The sequence below is a fragment of the Danio rerio genome, chromosome 3, assembly GCF_049306965.1.
Source record: "Danio rerio strain Tuebingen ecotype United States chromosome 3, GRCz12tu, whole genome shotgun sequence".
Taxonomy (NCBI): domain Eukaryota; kingdom Metazoa; phylum Chordata; class Actinopteri; order Cypriniformes; family Danionidae; genus Danio; species Danio rerio.
This window is the reverse complement of record NC_133178.1, coordinates 21,712,243-21,729,906: the sequence shown is the minus strand read 5'-3', so window position 1 is coordinate 21,729,906 and position 17,664 is coordinate 21,712,243. Positions and strand designations below refer to the sequence as shown.

Below are 17,664 nucleotides of genomic sequence, written 5' to 3'. Positions count from 1 at the left end.
CAAATCATCATTATACAACAACTTGCCTAATTACCCTAACCTGCCTAGCTAACCTAATTAACATAAGCAAACATTTAAATGTCATTTTGAGCTGTATAGAAGAGTCTTGAAAAATGTCTAGTCAAATATTATTTGCTGTCATCATGGCAAAGATAAAATTAATCAGTTATTAGAGATGAGTTATTAAAACTATAATCATTAGAAATGTGTTGAAAAACTCTCTCTGTTAAACAGAAATTGGGGAACAAAATAAAAAGGGGGCTAATAATTCAGTGGGTTTAATAATTCTGACTTCAACTGCAATGAGAATTAAATAATTATTAACTATATTTATTATAAAATACTTATAATATCTCTATTTCTCTTATTTCAATCCAAAATAAATATAGCTATAAATACATGTATAATTAAACTGCATTAATAAAAGTAACAATTTAGTATTGACCATTAATCATTCATTTAAACGGCCATTCAAATATAGAAAAATCTGTAAAGACGCCATAAACACGAGCTGAAGTAAATGAGCTTCAGTAAAACAGCTGTCACAAATAAATAAACTCAGAAATTGAAGGTGATATGCAGAAAATATATAACTGGACAGGACGGATACATCTGCATCACCATCGGCCATATACAGAGCATTAAACAGTTCATCATTACTACAAAGAAGTGACGAACAGCAGGAGTCAAAGGGACAGCAATTTTTAATGATTAATAGTCACAGTAATAGATTGCTCAAATAGCGTGTATTGCACATGTGTACACATATATGCACCCTATATACACGTGTGTAGCAGTTAGTATACACACCTTTGTATTGTCGCAACATGAAAGCGTCGAAAGAACACAATAAATCAGGGAATGTGCTTTGATAATTTCAGAGAACTTCTGCATATCAATATGACCAGAAGAGAGACGAGAAAGAGAGAGAGGAAAAGAAGGAGCTTAAAAATCGAAAGGTTAAAAGAGCTCACGAATTGAAACACCCAATCACAACAGAGTGATGTAAGAACAGCAAAGAAATGAAGGGACGGTGAAGGAGACACAACCGCTCTTTCCAAAAAGAAAAAAAAAAAGTCAAAAAATATACAAGCACTCTTTGAACCTCGACGATCATAGGTCACTACATATACACAACATATGAGTTATCAATAAATATACATATTTACCCAATAGCAAAAAATGTGGCAGAGACGGTAAAGCTATCTTCCATGGCGAATGTCTTTTACACGTACAGAGGTTTTCTCAAAGTCCATCGTAAGGCCCTGTTCACGCTCACGTCGTTGTTTTTTCTCTTTTTCTTAGTGTAAAGGTCATTGAGAAAGAGACTGCAGTGGAAAACGTCAATGAACAGCCTCCCTCAGTGCCTTGTTTAAAGCGACAATTCACCCCAAAATAAATCATGCTGTAAATAACGATCGATTTCCTGCACAGACCAATCATTTCACTTTATTAAAGCTCAATGTTTCATCAAGAGCCACTGGAATTAAACGGGTAGTTCACACGAAAATCTAAATTGCCTCATTGTTTATTCTCCCTCATGTGGTTTTAAACCATTATGAGCATTTTATTCTGTTAAACACAAAAGTAGATATTTTGAAGAATGTTGGCACAATTGCAGTCCCATCAGGATTTTGCAAAAAAAAAAAAAAAAAAATCAGATTTTGTGTCGAGTTTTTGCTAATTTGTGGCATTTTTCTGGCATTTATTTTATTGTTTAGTTTAGAAAATTTCTTGACCATAAAAACCATTGATCTGTAATTCATGCAAAGGAAACACAGAGAGAAACAAAGTCTAGAGCAGGGGTGCTCAAACTTTTTTTTAATGAAGGGCCAAAATCCAAATCTGATTTATGGTGGTGGACCGAAGGTAAATATAGCAAACTGTATGACATGGTAATTTCCTATTTTAATTATATATAAAAAAATAATAAAAAACAATTCACAATACTTATATTAAAAATTATATAAACATTTTTTTTTTACATTTTATAATGTACTTCCAACATTAAAACCATAAGCAATCCCATTTATAACTAGGGATATCCAGATCCAAACACATGGTCGGAAATTGGGCCACTCGATTGGACCACTCGATTGGAATTGGATGTTTCCTCCCAAACAGGACTCGAATATATGTGTATATGTATAAACACCTATAGTTATGGGGTGGCACTAAGTGAGACCTCTTTCTTGACTTCACATAGAAACAGCAACGTGTGCAGCTTGACATCTCTTTGTTGCAGAGACGCTATTGGTTAAATGTTGGCAAAGTAGAACACGGAAGCAGCTTGAAGCAGATAAAGTTGATGATGACAACATTGCCATAGCAAACTGTGAGACATGTAAACTTAAGATTGCCTGCCGGGTATTTTAGATTGAGGTGCTATTTTTTTTATATTAGATTTATTTTTTATATTTACTGTTGCACTAAAGTCCAAAAGTGAAAAACTGATGTTATTTATTACTTGATTGTTTAAGCTACCTTACAGAAGTGCTCTGTTTGTTAAAGGAGTTGTTGCATGTTAGAATAAGATGAATTAAATAATAAAAAAACAAACATCCTGGATCTGTTTCTTCGCTCTATTCTTTTTTTATATATTATTATAAGTGTCAGATCAGGTTTCGGTATCGGTAGATACTCGAGATCAACCTGATCGGAACATCCCTATTTATAACACAATGGAGTGCAATGCTGAATATTCTAGTCAAGTTGCACCTGCCTTTGTCTTCATTTGCTCGTCGATGTCTTGTGCATTGTCTTTTATGGTCGAGTAACAGTGTTTACATTTTTAAAAATCGGATTAATTCACAACATTTAATTTCAAGTTTTTTTTGTAGCTCAACAATTAAACAAAAGGGTATGTTAAAATAGAAGTTGACGAGCTCTGTTGTAGCATTCGCCCCAACCTTACTATCACCCTCCACAATCCAAATATTCTCAGATGGGGTGGCGAGACAAATCGAAGGTTATCATGGGTCAACTTTGGGCATCTCTGGTCTAGAGACACTACAGTTTACCACTAAACCCTGCTGTATCATATTTCAAAATAAAACCACTTGAATTTGAAATAAAATAAATGGCAAGTCATCCATGTTGTTTGACGGCTATTTGAACATATTGCAGGAAATGATGCCACTCGGACAGTGTGTGTGAAAGAGAGAGAGAGAGAGAGAGAGAGAGAGAGAGAGAGAGAGAGAGAAGGACATGCTTATGATAACAGATGCATATTTACAATATATAGAAGTTTAGCGACTGATACAACTGAATGGCATGGTGGAAAATTGTCCTGATCGTCTAAAATATGCAGGAAATCTCTGGGGAAAAAAATTTAAATTGTGAGCTCCACAAAAGTTTTGGGACATTTGCTTGATTTTGCACTGAATTCAGCATTGTGGTATTGCAAAGTCCTGAAGGATCTGCCACAGTGTAGGCAAAAAATAAAATAGAAGTCAATGAGTGCAACAACTAGCATTCTTCAAAATATCTTCTTTTGTGTTCAACAGAAGAAAGAAACTCTTATAGGTCTGGAACAAGTGAAGGCTGATTAAATTATAACAAATTTCAGTTTTGAGTGAACTATCCCTTTAATTTCTCAATTGGCAATTTACTTTAAATCACCAGTAATTTCAACAACAAAAAAACTTTAATGTTTTACCAAAGAAATAAAGTCACTTACATCTTAAACGGTGCATAAACTTTCCTTTTTGGGTGAACTATCCCTTTAAGAAAGCCAACAGTCATACTGTATTACATCTGTTCGATTATTTCCTCTCTCTATGTATTGCTCAACCCAGCACACCCAAGGAGAAGGTTTTCAATCCTCAAAATAGGGACAAAAATGTCAGCTGATTCCTCCTTAAATAAACAAAAAAAGGACCGAACAGTAAAGCTTTCACCACCAACTGCACAGCCAATAAACTGTTTGACACCATATAAGGTGAAGATACAAAACTATGCACAAATGGTTGGTGATTTACATCCAAACGTTACAAAACCTGATCACAGTAGTTCCTGATTCAGACAGCACATATCATCCCATAGCCACATAGAAGAGGGAAAATCTCTTAGTGTATATTACAGTATCTACGTACACAGGCGAGTGCCTGATTTTTCACAAAGTGTTCGTTTCCTGTTGCTTCTTTGCCAAGTCAAAGCACTTGGTACGCAAACGATAACGGGACAGAATGAACAGCTGAAGGTGACGCTAGTGATTCAACATACAGAGCAAAAAACTGCTGAAATGTGTAAATGCTTTATCGGATGGTGACATGGCTCTTCATAAATGACTGTTTTTGCGGAAAACTGGCCGATGTTTGTTTTTTATTTTAAAAAGTTATTGCCCAGAGGCGATGAGGCTGTTGAAACGACAAAATGTACGTAACTTATCATAGATTTACAACAAGACACACTTATCCAGAAGCAATGCAACTTACTCTCAGCCATCATTTCTGACTCCAAATAAATAAATCAAACGAGAGCGAAGTCAAGAAATGCGCATCGAAATTTCAATATCAACCTTGAACTAATGAATGTACACATAGGAAAAAAACCGTGCGTGATTAAAAAACGCATTAGCTGAGATTATTTACTTTGCTTTTAATGCCTCGTAATTTGCGTCTGAGAACTGAAAGTGAAAAAGAAATGCAATTATCGGACCTACAGTGTAGTATTAGTGCAAGATGCTCGAGGCCCGGTTCAGTCTCATTATTTAAAAAAAAAAAAAAAGTCTTCGTCTTTAGGCATGTTGTCACCTCTCACAACAAGTTACGACGTTGCAAAAGCAAGAGGGCGACATTAAATAAAAACGCAGTAGGTTAATTCGAATTTGGCCCCTCAAAAAAGCTGTTGTCACACACAGTGAAAATGTAATGATCGTTATTTCAGGGTCATAAACAAGCCATTGCGTTTCATCCACAAGTGATTAACCAGCTATTAGACGACAGTTATGAACAATACTAATTAGTCTGGTGAAAAATAGCCATATCAATAGCGTAAAAGCTATATCAAAAGATGACAGATGTAACCAAAAGGTTGTAGTATTTTAGTGTTAAACAAAAAAAAGTGGTAGTCACTCTTATTGCCGGAAAAAAATCTTGAAAACCTGAAAAAGGACAATGCCAAATGCACTGCACAGTGACATAAAATCAACATTATCGATAATATCTGTACCACGCTGTACATTCCTTATCAGAGAATACTTCAAATCAAATGACAAAATTAACACTGATACAGACTCTTTTTTTTGTTGTTGTTGTTGTTTGTTTTACATTTTTGTACAAAAAGGAAATGGTTCAATAAAAAAAGTCACCGCTAACACTCTCGCCAGTGGAAATAAAGTCAAATAAAAGGAGCCAAACAAATGTACAAAGGTGAGGATAAAAAAAACAAACAAGCAAAAATTGGTCACAACAGTGTCAGTGTTTCCAAACAATCATGTCATGTGCTAGCCTACAGCACAGGACCGATAAATAAAACAATCGTTGAATTTCTCTCGTTCCTTTGTTCTTTCGTTAACAGTAAAATAAAAATGTATCAAAACCGTTTACCGATACAACATTTACATAAAAATGAAACAAACAAAAAAATATATATAACAAAAAATAAAGAAAGAAACCGGGGCAGGAGGAGGATAATTGTTTTGTGCTCTCCATCGTTCATGGCTAAAATTCTTTTTCTTCGAAAAAATTAAGGCAATTTGAAAAACAAACAAATCAATGTAAGTTAAGTCTGAGGACTCGTGATTCGTTAAGTATTGGTGTTGAATGTTTTCCTTAGTATAAAAGGCACCAAGTTCTTCGAAAAAAAAAATTCTTTCTTTCTATCAGCGTCTTCGCCCGAAGGTCAAGACTGAAATCCTTTCTTCGTCGTTTACACCTTTCGTCGTAAAACGGATGAGTTGCTGTTATTTACGTTTATTTGCGAGTATGTCATCGCGAAGCCGTATATTCCCCCAAAAAAGAAGCTTTTTTTTCTCTGAGAGAAAAGGGATGAAAGGCTAAGCATCCTTCTTCCACGTTCTGAAAAGTCTGCAGACTCTTTTACTGTATGTACAACCACAGCTGATAAGAAAATGTCCGAATAAGGGGATATAAAGTATGCTCAAATGTGTATACGGTACACACAAAACTATATATATACATATATATATACACATATATATATATATATATATATATATATATATATATATATATATATATATATATATATATATACATATATATATATATATATATATATATATATATATATATATATATATATATATATATATATATAAATTTACATATGTTTATATATATATATTATATATATATTTATATTTCTTGTATGTTTGTGTGCTTTTCATAACAGGATACTATACAGATGAACAAGTATACCATAAAAAATCAACACGGTACAGTGTAAACGAGTATACTTGTCTGCAAAAGGTGTTTCGACGGCATCTGGACGTCGAGTTCCTCTTCCGGGAACTGCGCTCAACGGTGAATGAGTGTATATTTGTGATTTGTGCTGAAGTATTTTTGCTGCTTGTTGGCTTTTTTGGAACTTTGTACATCACTTATACTTTGTACAGAAAACAAAGCTTTTTTTTCGCGGCTCTCCGTGCGACAACATCTCTGTGCTGTCGTGTTTTTTCCCTTCCTCCTCTTCTTCATTTAAATTTTTTTTTGCATGTTCTTCTTTACATCCTCAGTCCAACACAACATGAAAATGAAATCAAAGGCCTCTCTTTCTGAAGAGTACTTCCATTGTTCGGCCTGTCCAGCTGCGCAACCCTCACTGGAGTGGTCCTGTAATTACCCATCATGCCTTTGTTGTCCACTTTGGGCAACGGTTTGCTATGCTTTAACCTCGGAAAAGCAAAAAGTGGGTGTGCTGTGAACGTGTCAGTCAAGCACCTGGAAATGAGTGACGGACCGAGGGAACCAATCAAAGAGCTGGGAGGAGGAACATGAGGCGTGACGTCAGGGTGACCAGTGCCAAGCACATGTGGACGAGAAGACTGGAGCAGTGATGACCTGAACTCGCTCTTCTACAACACGGGCTCCTCCTCCATCGGCTCCTCTGCTGATCTGAGGGGACCAGTCATTGGGTAAGGATTAATGAGAGAGAATTATCAGCTTCTCTGGCTATGCCATGGCACAAAAACAGATCAAGTTTACCGCATTTTATAAATATCACTTTTCTATAGTTATAAAAAATATTCTAACAATTAAAAGTTATCAACTGCGACAAAAATACATAAAATAAATTACATAAATAATAATAATATTAATAATAATAATAATAATAATAATATAAAATAAAAATCTAAAACAGTTTTACTTTTAAGTTTGGAATGATTCATATTTGAAAATATTTCATTTAAAGTCTTTCCAGATAGAAATCATTGTCTGATAACCTAAAAAAGTGGGCATTCCACAAGAATATGTTTGGTAACGATTATTGAAGGCTAAAATAACGTATTATTTAAAGCAGAAACACTCAGCACCATATTGACATCTAAACACCACTCTTATTTTGTATTTTAAGATGTATAACAGCAGAGTTGCAGTACCTGCTGGTTTCAGTGGAGGTGGTTTGCTGTTCATTGTCCACAGTGAGAGAGGCCATGGCGGTCAAAGTGTCTGCCTCATCCTTCTCTCGCCTCTGAGCATCCAGTAGAGACTGACCTACCGTGGGAGCCAACCTCTGCAGAGACGTCCAGTGTTTACCTGCACATCACCAGAACAGGTCAATCAAGAGGAGACACGAGGGATTTAAAAGTGATCAATAAAGTGATCAATAAAACTGATTCTTAAATATTTTATTGTATTTTTCTACTGTAAAAAAAAAAAATTAAAATAAATATATATCTATCTATCTATCTATCTATCTATCTATCTATCTATCTATCTATCTATCTATCTATCTATCTATCTATCTATATATATATATATATATATATATATATATATATATATATATATATATATACTGTATTTCATTGTACATACAGTGCCAATAGAAAACCATCATACCATGTGAAACTTACACCCAGCTTTCTAAAGACCTTCGGGTTAAAGTTGTAGAAAGCCACAGGTTAGGAGAAGGCTCAAAACATTTCAAAGGTTGGAAAAGCTATTTGGAATGCAAGTTGATTTCAGGCTGTATGACAAATAAAGTCATTATTTCAAAGGGTATTATGCTTCTCTATAGACACTGTACATAAACAAACATAAAAAAATTTACATTAACAATATTTATTAATACAAAATGATCTCTAAAAACTAAAAAAATTATATAAAGCAATAAATAATACATGAAAAGTTAAAACAAATGAATAATATAATATAATATAATATAATATGATATAATAAAATATAATAAGATATAATAAGATATAATATAATATAATTTCATTTAATATAATATAATATAATATGATATGATAAGATATGATAAAATATAATAAGATATAATATAATATAACATAATATAATATGATATAATAAGATATAATAAGATATAATATAATTTAATATAATATAATATAATATAATATAATATAATATAATATAATATAATATAATATAATATAATCATTCTTACTTCTCTTGAATTTCACTTACTCTGAATCTCAATGACTCTTTCTAGAGAAGCTGTAGCTTTTGGACATGGTTTCTGCTGAAGCACCGTCAATGGTAGAGGATTCAACTGCAAAACACACCAAAAATGTATATAAAAAATGTATTCATTGACAAACAATAACAGTAATTTGAATTATTTTTTTTTTCAAACTGACATATCATACCATGTTCCTCACAAAAATCTAACTGACTAAGTTTAATTCAAGGCCCTATCATACACCCGGTGCAATAAGGCGTGTTTGGCGCGATTTGTTGCCATTCTCAGACCAGCGCAACTCTATAATTTTCTCGTTTTGCACCACGTTGTTTAAAAAGAAAATCAATTTGCGCCAATTTGTGGACTCATTGTTGTGCTGGTCGATACAGGTGGTGTATTAAGGCACATCGTTGACGCGTTGCTAATTTGAGGAATTGAAATAGGCTGCGTCAATGACCAACTAAAAGCTGGTCTAAAGTCTAGCGCAGAGCGCATTAGTAATGCACCTATGTGGGTTCAAACACTTACACATTGCTTATGCCATGCCTTCTTCATGCCTCCATGCCTTGTTCAGTTTATTAATGACAATTTGCATTTAATGTTATTATTGTTAGCAGTATTATTAATTATATGCATATTCATATTTGCTTTAATTAAAATAAGTTTAGATTCGTCCATCTGTTGGGTTTTGGAGATGTATGCATCAACATATGGGGCATAAGAACAGGACGTGTGTTTGGACATAAATAGTAAGGTTTTTGACCACACTTGGTTATTATTGTTCATTTATTTGTTTGCTGGAAAGTTTAGAAATAGTTTTGAAACAAATCTTTGCACTTAACAAAACTATATAAAATATGTAGGCTAATGGATGTCTTCAGTGGAGTGAGTTTCCACCATTTCCTTATCTATGTAAAGAGAATGGAAGAGGCTCATTCTTTATCCTCTTGCTGCAGATGGTCTGTTTAACTGTTTTCTTGCTAGTGAAGTGTTCTGTTTTTCCACTTACAAAGTCCACCATTTAAATAGCAAATGCACCAGGAAGCGACGCAACTGACTCTTAAAGGGAATGTGAGATGATACTCTGATTGGTTTAATGCACGTTATGTCCAAAACACACCTATAACTCATTAAGAGAATAAGCACAACCCTGTTAGACTATGCACCAGGATGCAGAGCGTATTTTTTCATTCTTAAAAAGGCAAAAGAGGATTCGACACACCCTAAATGCTTTTGCGCAATGCGCTTTAGACTAGATGGTTAAAATAGAGCCCTAGATGTATTTGTATAGTGAGTTTTATAGTAATAATTGTTCCGAAGCAGTTTTACAAAAAATGCACATTACATTACAATGAAAAGCAGGAAAAGTTAAGGTGTTGTATATAGGGTGGACACTAAAGCTATCAAGTGTTTATACACTTACATGCATTTTTATATAATATAATATAATGAACTTTATGACAAAGCAATATCTATATACATAATACATTTTTAAAGAAATAATCTGATCACTACAATTTTTTAAACCCTTTGTTGTTATCACTAAGACTCCAAACCCTAACAGTTTTAAACCAAAAGTACCAGATGTCACGTATTATTGTGTGTGTGTGTGTGTGTGTGTTTGTGTTTGTGTGTGTGTGTGTGTGTGAATTAATGTCAGGCACCTCATCTCCCAAAAGTGCCTCCACGCAGGATTCAGATGCGTCACAGATGGCGGTGAGGTCGTGACCTCCTTCCAGTGCCAAAACCACACGACCACCAGCCAACTTCATCAATTGCTTAGTGAGATGACCAAAGCCTACGAAAAGAGACAGGAGCATGCTAGGTAATTCATGAACTAAAAACCACAGTGTAATGTAGGTTAGGAGTGAAAAAGACTAATCCAAGTACTATGAGTATGACATTTGGAGCAATGATCTAGAAAAATGCATAGCTTTCATGTGTGTAATACAATTAGGGGATACTAAAAACATTTCTGCAATCTGAGCTCTCGCGTTTACTCACATTTGGCAGTGACGTTGTATCCGCCCAGCGGTGACTGGTGGCCCTCCACAGCATCGAAACCAGCTGACACCAGCACCACATCCGGCGAAAACTCATTGGCAATGGGCATCACCACCGTTCTACAAGCACACACATTTTTCAAGAGTTTTAGTGTAGTTTCATGAAATGTTTTTACCTTAAATGTACCTTTCCATTAACCATTTAGATTCCATAAGAAATGAAACCAAAGCATTACAAAAAAAATTAATAAATAAATAAAAAATATTCATGAAGTAAAAAATGATTCTTTTCTATTTAAACTGACTTTTTTCTTAAGCTAATGACTGACTATTTACTTTATTTGCTAATATTGAGGTGACCAATTCATGTTTATACATTGGAAAACAAATGCTTGCTCTGGTAATCTTTAATTAAAATCAGAATATGTGCTAATGTTCTGGAAGGACACTCCTCCTCAAATCACATCAATTTGAAGTGTAAAATACCATTTTGTGAGATTTGTATAAAAACAAATAATTCTTGTGCATCCTTATGGACATTTTTTCAATTCATTTTTATGTTTATTTTGGGTGTTTTTTAATGAAAACAGTATACAATTTCCAAAAATATGTATAATATTACATATTTAATACTACATTTTGATTGTGTTTCCGACTGAAATAACAATATTTAATCCAAGCATTATTTAAGCGTAAAGCCATGCTTTCTTTGTTAGCAGGCATCCATTTTATACAATAGTTTGGCCTCGAGAGCAAATACACACTTCCCCCCCTGTTTTCTACTATTGAGCAATGAATAAATATGTAAACAAACTGTCATCTACTAAAATCTATTTCAGTGTAAAAGTAAAAAAAATCTTAATAATTTGATGTTTTAGGATGTTTTTGACAAGTCCTCTCTGGACCTATGTTTAACCTTTTTAAGCTGACAGGCAAGAGTTTCTGAAAGTGAGATTAAATCTAGCATCAGCTTTCTTATCTCTATTATTGACAGACAGACAGGAAGTGCAGATGTCACCTGAAGGCGGTTAGATACTCCACATCACCCATAGGTGGCTCCACTCCACCTGTCCAGGCAATGTTGACATTAAAGCCCTCTCCTGGACCCACACCCACCTGCAGAGCAAGCCATATTGAAAAACAATGGCAACTTTAGTCATACGCCACAAAATAATGTGATGGAAATGTTGTTACCTCCTCAGGAGCGCCACTGCCAGGGAAGAAGTTGCCATCGTCATAACGATGCAGAGAAATATATAACACATTGGGGTCATTATAGAAAGCCTGCTGGGTCCCGTTTCCATGATGGATATCCTATAAAAAGCAATGAGTAAAGTCTGATTTTGGTATTTGTGGTCCGGTAAACATGTCGATGACAATTAATCAAACTCAAAAACACATAAACTGCTAAAAAACACACCAAGACATTGTATAACATTACAAAATTCCCTGCTCCATGGATGGATCCAGAGGCCAGGCACATGATATTTGACCAAGTTGCAATGTTTGAATTATCCCAAATATGTTCAATTGGGTTATGTTCAGGACTCTGTGCAGACCAGACAAGTTCCTTCACACCCAAAACAATCATCTATGTCTTTAAGAGTGTTAATTTGTGCACTGGTGGGCAGTAATGTTAGATTAAAAAGGGTCATGATATTGTCCAAAATGTCTTGGTATGCTAAAGCATCAAGAGTTCCTTTTACTGGAACTAAGGACCAATCCCAACAACCTAACAAAATAACCCCACACAATCATCCCTTCACCAAATTTTACATTTGCTACAAAGCAGTCAGACAAGCACAATTCTACTTGCAACCACCAAACCTAGGGTTGTCCATCAGATTGCCAGGCAGAGATTCTGACTCCAGACTGCTCTAGAATCCAGTGGTGCCATGTTTACACCACTGCATCCTACGCTTTGCATTGCACTTGGTAAGGCTTGAATGCAGCTGCTCAGCCATGGAAACCCATTTAATGAAGATCTCTACACACTCTTCTTAAGCAAATATGAAGACTACCAAACTTTTAAGGACTGTAGCTATTGAGCCTGAAGAAAGCTGGTGACTTCTGTGTTCTATACACCTTAGTATGCACTCTGTAATTCTACTATTTTGTGGCTGAGTTGCTGTATTTCCCAAATGCTTCTACTTTGCTATAATACCCCTAACACTTGACAGTGGAATACATAGTAGGAAAGTTCACAAATGTACTAATTGCACAGGAAACAGCCTAGTAGTTATATTAATACTGATGTTTGCCTCGTAGCATAACAAGTGGCTGTGTATTGCATGTACATCCTTAAAAACTCACCCAGTCTATGATGAGGATCTTGCCCACACCGAGTTTCTGCTGCAGGAGTTTGGCAGTGATGGCGACTGAGTTGAAGAAGCAGAAACCCCTGCCAAGACACACACATAGAGAAGTGAAGTCTTATATACAGTATGCGAACACTCATAAATGATTCATCCATCTAGATATCACACATCTGGACACCCAAAACCCACATCAACACACAAACGTCCCCACACTGAGAACACTGGATACACGTTTAAGACCAGGTATGATTTTATTATGAATGGCTTTTTACAACCTATGCACATTAGTGCTACAATTAGCATTATAGCACACAATGATCATTAACGAACTGTGGCCACCGCAGTCAAACTGATTCTTCTGTCTTTTTTTCTCTACAAGAACTGCATTTATTTAGTCTTTGTGACCACATCAAAATGGAAGACTTTTCAAACTCATTTCAACAAAGCTAAAAAAGCATAAAAAAAAGTTTAGATGAAAAGGAGCTTCAGTAGAACAACCCTGAACTACAGGTCAGAGGAAATTTTGTCAGGCTAAATGTCAGTGAAAATCACTTTTCCTGTCCTGTCAGCCATAATTACTGCACTCATAGGACCTGCTCTGAAATTGGATGCATAAATACAGTAGTGCGCTCTGCAATATTATAGAGCAAATCAAATAACGAGCATGCAATGCCATAGTTAATCATCAGTCAGGTCATGAATCAGTTAGTTGGCAAAAAAAGTTCAATTAAAGACACAGTTAAACTGTGCTTGATAGCTCTCAGTTGTGCTATAGCGATGAATGGCTACAATCACTGGTTACATATTAGAAAATGTTCAGAGTTCATAAAAAGATGCCATTGAACTATATAGATTAAATATATACTGTCTTTGTTGTTTCTACATTTATTTAAAGACTTAAAATGTAAAATTATTGCAAAATAAAATAAAACTGCGATTGATTGTAATGAATTTTTAGAAAAAATGTTTAATTAATTGCTGTTTTTTGTAGTGATCAACAGCGCTGCAATAATAGATTTAGAATAGACAGTGGTGTAAAGTAACAAAATACTCAAACTACTGCAATCGAGTAGTTTTTCTCAGAAATTGTAATTTACTATATAGTTTAAAAATGTGTACTTTAACTTTCCCCTAAGTACATTGTAGTGCTGTATCGGTACTTTTACTTTTATCTGCAGTCACTACCTAATTTTTTTCTTGTCTATGGAGATTGGCTGAGTAGAAAAACCAGTCCTGCGATTCCAGTCCAATGAAATAATAATAATTTTGCATCATAATGACCAATTTCAAGACATGTTTGGAAAGTGTCCAAGAAGATGTTTAAAACCTTTCATAGGTCTCAAACTCAATTTCTCAAACCCTAATCAAACTCATCAGATCCAACTAATTAAGGTTTTCAAGACTACTAGTGACTAGTCTTGAACATCTTAGCTGCGTCCCAAATGGCACACTATACACTAATGCATTATGTACTTATACACTCAACAGCATAGTATATACATGTAGTTTTGTCTCAAATGGAGCACTAATGTTTTTTTCACTAAGTGAGAATTTAAACCGTTTCCCTGATGACGTTTGTCAGTTGCCAAATTAGAGAAATAAATGACCAATTTACCAAATAATACCTGACATGAGTATAACCACATTCCTCATGGGGAGGCGGTATAATCTCTCTCGTAGAAGAATTTTGCTTTCACAATCCAAAATAAATAAAGTAATCCAACTTGTGTGCCCGATAGCTCCGCCCCTTCCGCTATGTGAGCGAAGCTGCAGTTGTTGAGTGTGTCAAGTACACACATCATTTTACCGATTGAATGAGCGCATCATCCACGTGATTAAAGTGCACTTATCATTTATATAGTTTTCAGTGTGAACGCACTACTTACACTATTTATACTACAAAATGGCGTAGAATAGTGCATAAGTATGCGATTTGGTTGGATTTTAGTTGGATCAGATGTGTTTGATTAGGGTTGGAGAAAACTGTGCAGAGCTGCGGCCCTCCAGGAATGCAAGAGATGTTAGTCTGTTTAGACAGCATGTCACTGATGAGAAGATGACGAATGTCTACTGTATGATGACATGAAATCATCAAATGGCCTTAAACAATAACTAAATGCACTACACAAGGTTATGTTTTCACAAATATGCACAGACTGCATATAAACGCATTAACATTTCACAGTGAAATATTCACTATTCATAAGTACTTTTAAAAAAGGCTACATTTTACTCATACTTTGACTAATATTTACAACAGATACTTTTACTCTAGCTGCACTACATTTTTGGGTAAGTAATGGTACTTTTACTCGAGTATGATTTTTCTGTGCTCCTGAGAATAGATTTAGAATTTTTAAGAAATATATTATTTGTAATTGAGCTTTTTAATACTCAATGTAAAAACATAGTTTCTAAGTTTCTTATCTTAAAGGTGGGCCCACATGGAATCTGCGCACGCAGAATTCCGCAGATTTTCTGCAGATTTTTAGCCCAATTAATAATTCTGTTTTTTTACTTGAGTAAATATGTGTAAATCTATTTTTTATTTATTCAGTTTTAAAGTAAATTTCAGTAATATTATTAAACAATATGAACATCTTCATCTGATTTATGTACAATGCAGTTTGTACATTAATATTTTCTGTCTTTTAGTAGAGATATTATATAAGAGACTTGCTTTGTTTACCAAATAAAGGGAATCTAATTGGATTTGCATTTTAAACATTAAACAAAAGTTAAAAACATATTATTTTTAATTTCACATATTAAGGTTTTAGTTATGATACTCCTAAAACAATTCAGCAGAAATCTGCAAATATTTAGCAAAATCCTCCGCAGAAATAGCAAAAAAAAGTCGGCAGAATCCGTCTGGACCTACTTATAATTTCTGTTTCTGGAATCTAAACTGGCAAATAAACTTTTCATATATAAATCACATGAACTCCCCCAAGAAAGAGTCATTTTACTGGACTTACATGGCGGTGGATTCCTCAGCATGATGACCAGGAGGACGGACCACTGCAAAACCATTCTGTTCATCAGACATAAATAGAAGATAAGGAAGATGAAGACTACAGAAGCACATGTGATTTAATATAGGCAAGGAATATTTATAGCAGAACATCAAATAAACATGAAGCTGTGGTACGAGAAGTGAAAATGAACCTTCAGCTCCCCAGCTGCAACTTTAAATGCCAGTTCAATGACGCAGCCGACTGCCATCCGTACGGCTCCTGACGAATGCATCTCGTTCCACACTGTGTCACTGTCCACCTAGAGGAAAATATCCCATGTTCAGTATCAATATACATTATTACACTGAACTACTGTCAAAATGATGAGCTCACAATTTATCCTGCTTACTTTCTTAATAAATGTCTATAATTGTAATGGAAACTTGTAATCAGTGCTAAGCTATAGATTAATCAAAGAATTACAATACAGTTTGAGTTAGATTGAGGATTAGCTGCATGCAATTATGAATAATCTATATTCGTTTAGTAGGTATTATTGATATTAGTTTAATAAATAACTGCAACACATTTAACTAGAACATTAGACATTTTCAATTATAAAATAAATATAAAAATGTGGAAAAAAAACCCAAAATCAGCTAATTATAAATTAGTTAATTGGTGATTACTATTAATAATAGTTTAGTTATAATTACAACAAATTATCATAATTATTATTGCTTTTGATATTTAATGACTTTATTAATTTATTAATATTTAATGACTTTATTAATATTTTTTCTTCTGGAGAAAGTCTTATTTGTTTTATTCTGGCTAAATTGATCGTGTGTTGGAGAGTGATCATCCATGCACTGCCCGTACTGTTGAAATTATCACCACTGTCGAAAACATGGTACTAAGCTAAAAAGACGCAGAAGAAGAAGGTGATGCGGTCATATAAATCAGGCTAGTGGGACAACGTATACATATTATATAATTTCATCTATTTGCATTGTAATTTTAAAATTTATTTAAAGTTGGAGGTATTTTGACAAAAATTCTGACAGAATAAATTTAGCTTGGATTGCTTTTAAAAAATGGTGGAAATATATATATATATATATATATATATATATATATATATATATATATATATATATATATATATATATATATATATATATATATATATATATATATAAACATGCGTTTCAATTCCTTTATTAACTCATTATAATAATATATTATTACACTATTAATAAAGTAAACATGAACAATAATCATTCACAGTAACGTGCATTACACATTACATTGAAGTCTTTATTAAATCAATAGGTTTAATGAAAAGACATAACCGTACCCCGATGCCTCCACACGGCAGGACAGCATACATTTTCTGGCTTATTGGACCTACAAAAAAAAAAAAAAAAGAAAACACTTGAATTAGAAACTCTGACATGAACAAGTGTTATATTTAACCCACATCTGTTGTTCACACTTTATCATCTATTGAGATAATGACATAATTGGCTAATTCAGTCTTGAGGATCTTCACTAGATGAGGCTGACGCAACCGTCATCTGTCTCACTGTCTACAAAGAGCACTCAAGGTCAAAAACAGTGTGCGCTACTTCAAAAAGTGTGTCTCATGTGGAAGTGATGGCAACTCTGTCCGCAGCTGAACCTTCACACACACACACAGTTGTTGGCTGGTGAGTCAGAAGCGGAGGTGGGCAAATGTCTAGGACCTAAAAACAGCGCAGGCGTCTGTCA

At 34.2% G+C, this 17,664-nt stretch overlaps 1 protein-coding gene across 8 annotated transcripts in view; it reads right to left on the bottom strand.

Annotated features, from left to right (window-relative positions):
* Positions 1-6,354: 6,354 nt before the first annotated feature.
* The window catches only part of hdac5 (histone deacetylase 5), a 122,684-nt gene continuing 111,374 nt past the window's right edge, over positions 6,355-17,664 (bottom strand). For all 8 annotated transcript variants that reach the window (XM_009299384.5, XM_073944355.1, XM_073944356.1 and 5 more), the window contains 11 exons: positions 17,252-17,301; positions 16,103-16,210; positions 15,913-15,968; positions 12,930-13,017; positions 11,811-11,930; positions 11,635-11,732; positions 10,618-10,736; positions 10,278-10,411; positions 8,619-8,703; positions 7,565-7,721; positions 6,355-7,079 (listed from right to left, as the gene is read on the bottom strand). In XM_009299384.5, coding sequence (XP_009297659.1) covers positions 7,040-7,079; positions 7,565-7,721; positions 8,619-8,703; positions 10,278-10,411; positions 10,618-10,736; positions 11,635-11,732; positions 11,811-11,930; positions 12,930-13,017; positions 15,913-15,968; positions 16,103-16,210; positions 17,252-17,301 — 1,055 coding nt within the window. In that variant the 3' untranslated portion in view covers positions 6,355-7,039. The remainder of the gene's footprint in view (positions 7,080-7,564; positions 7,722-8,618; positions 8,704-10,277; positions 10,412-10,617; positions 10,737-11,634; positions 11,733-11,810; positions 11,931-12,929; positions 13,018-15,912; positions 15,969-16,102; positions 16,211-17,251; positions 17,302-17,664) is intronic.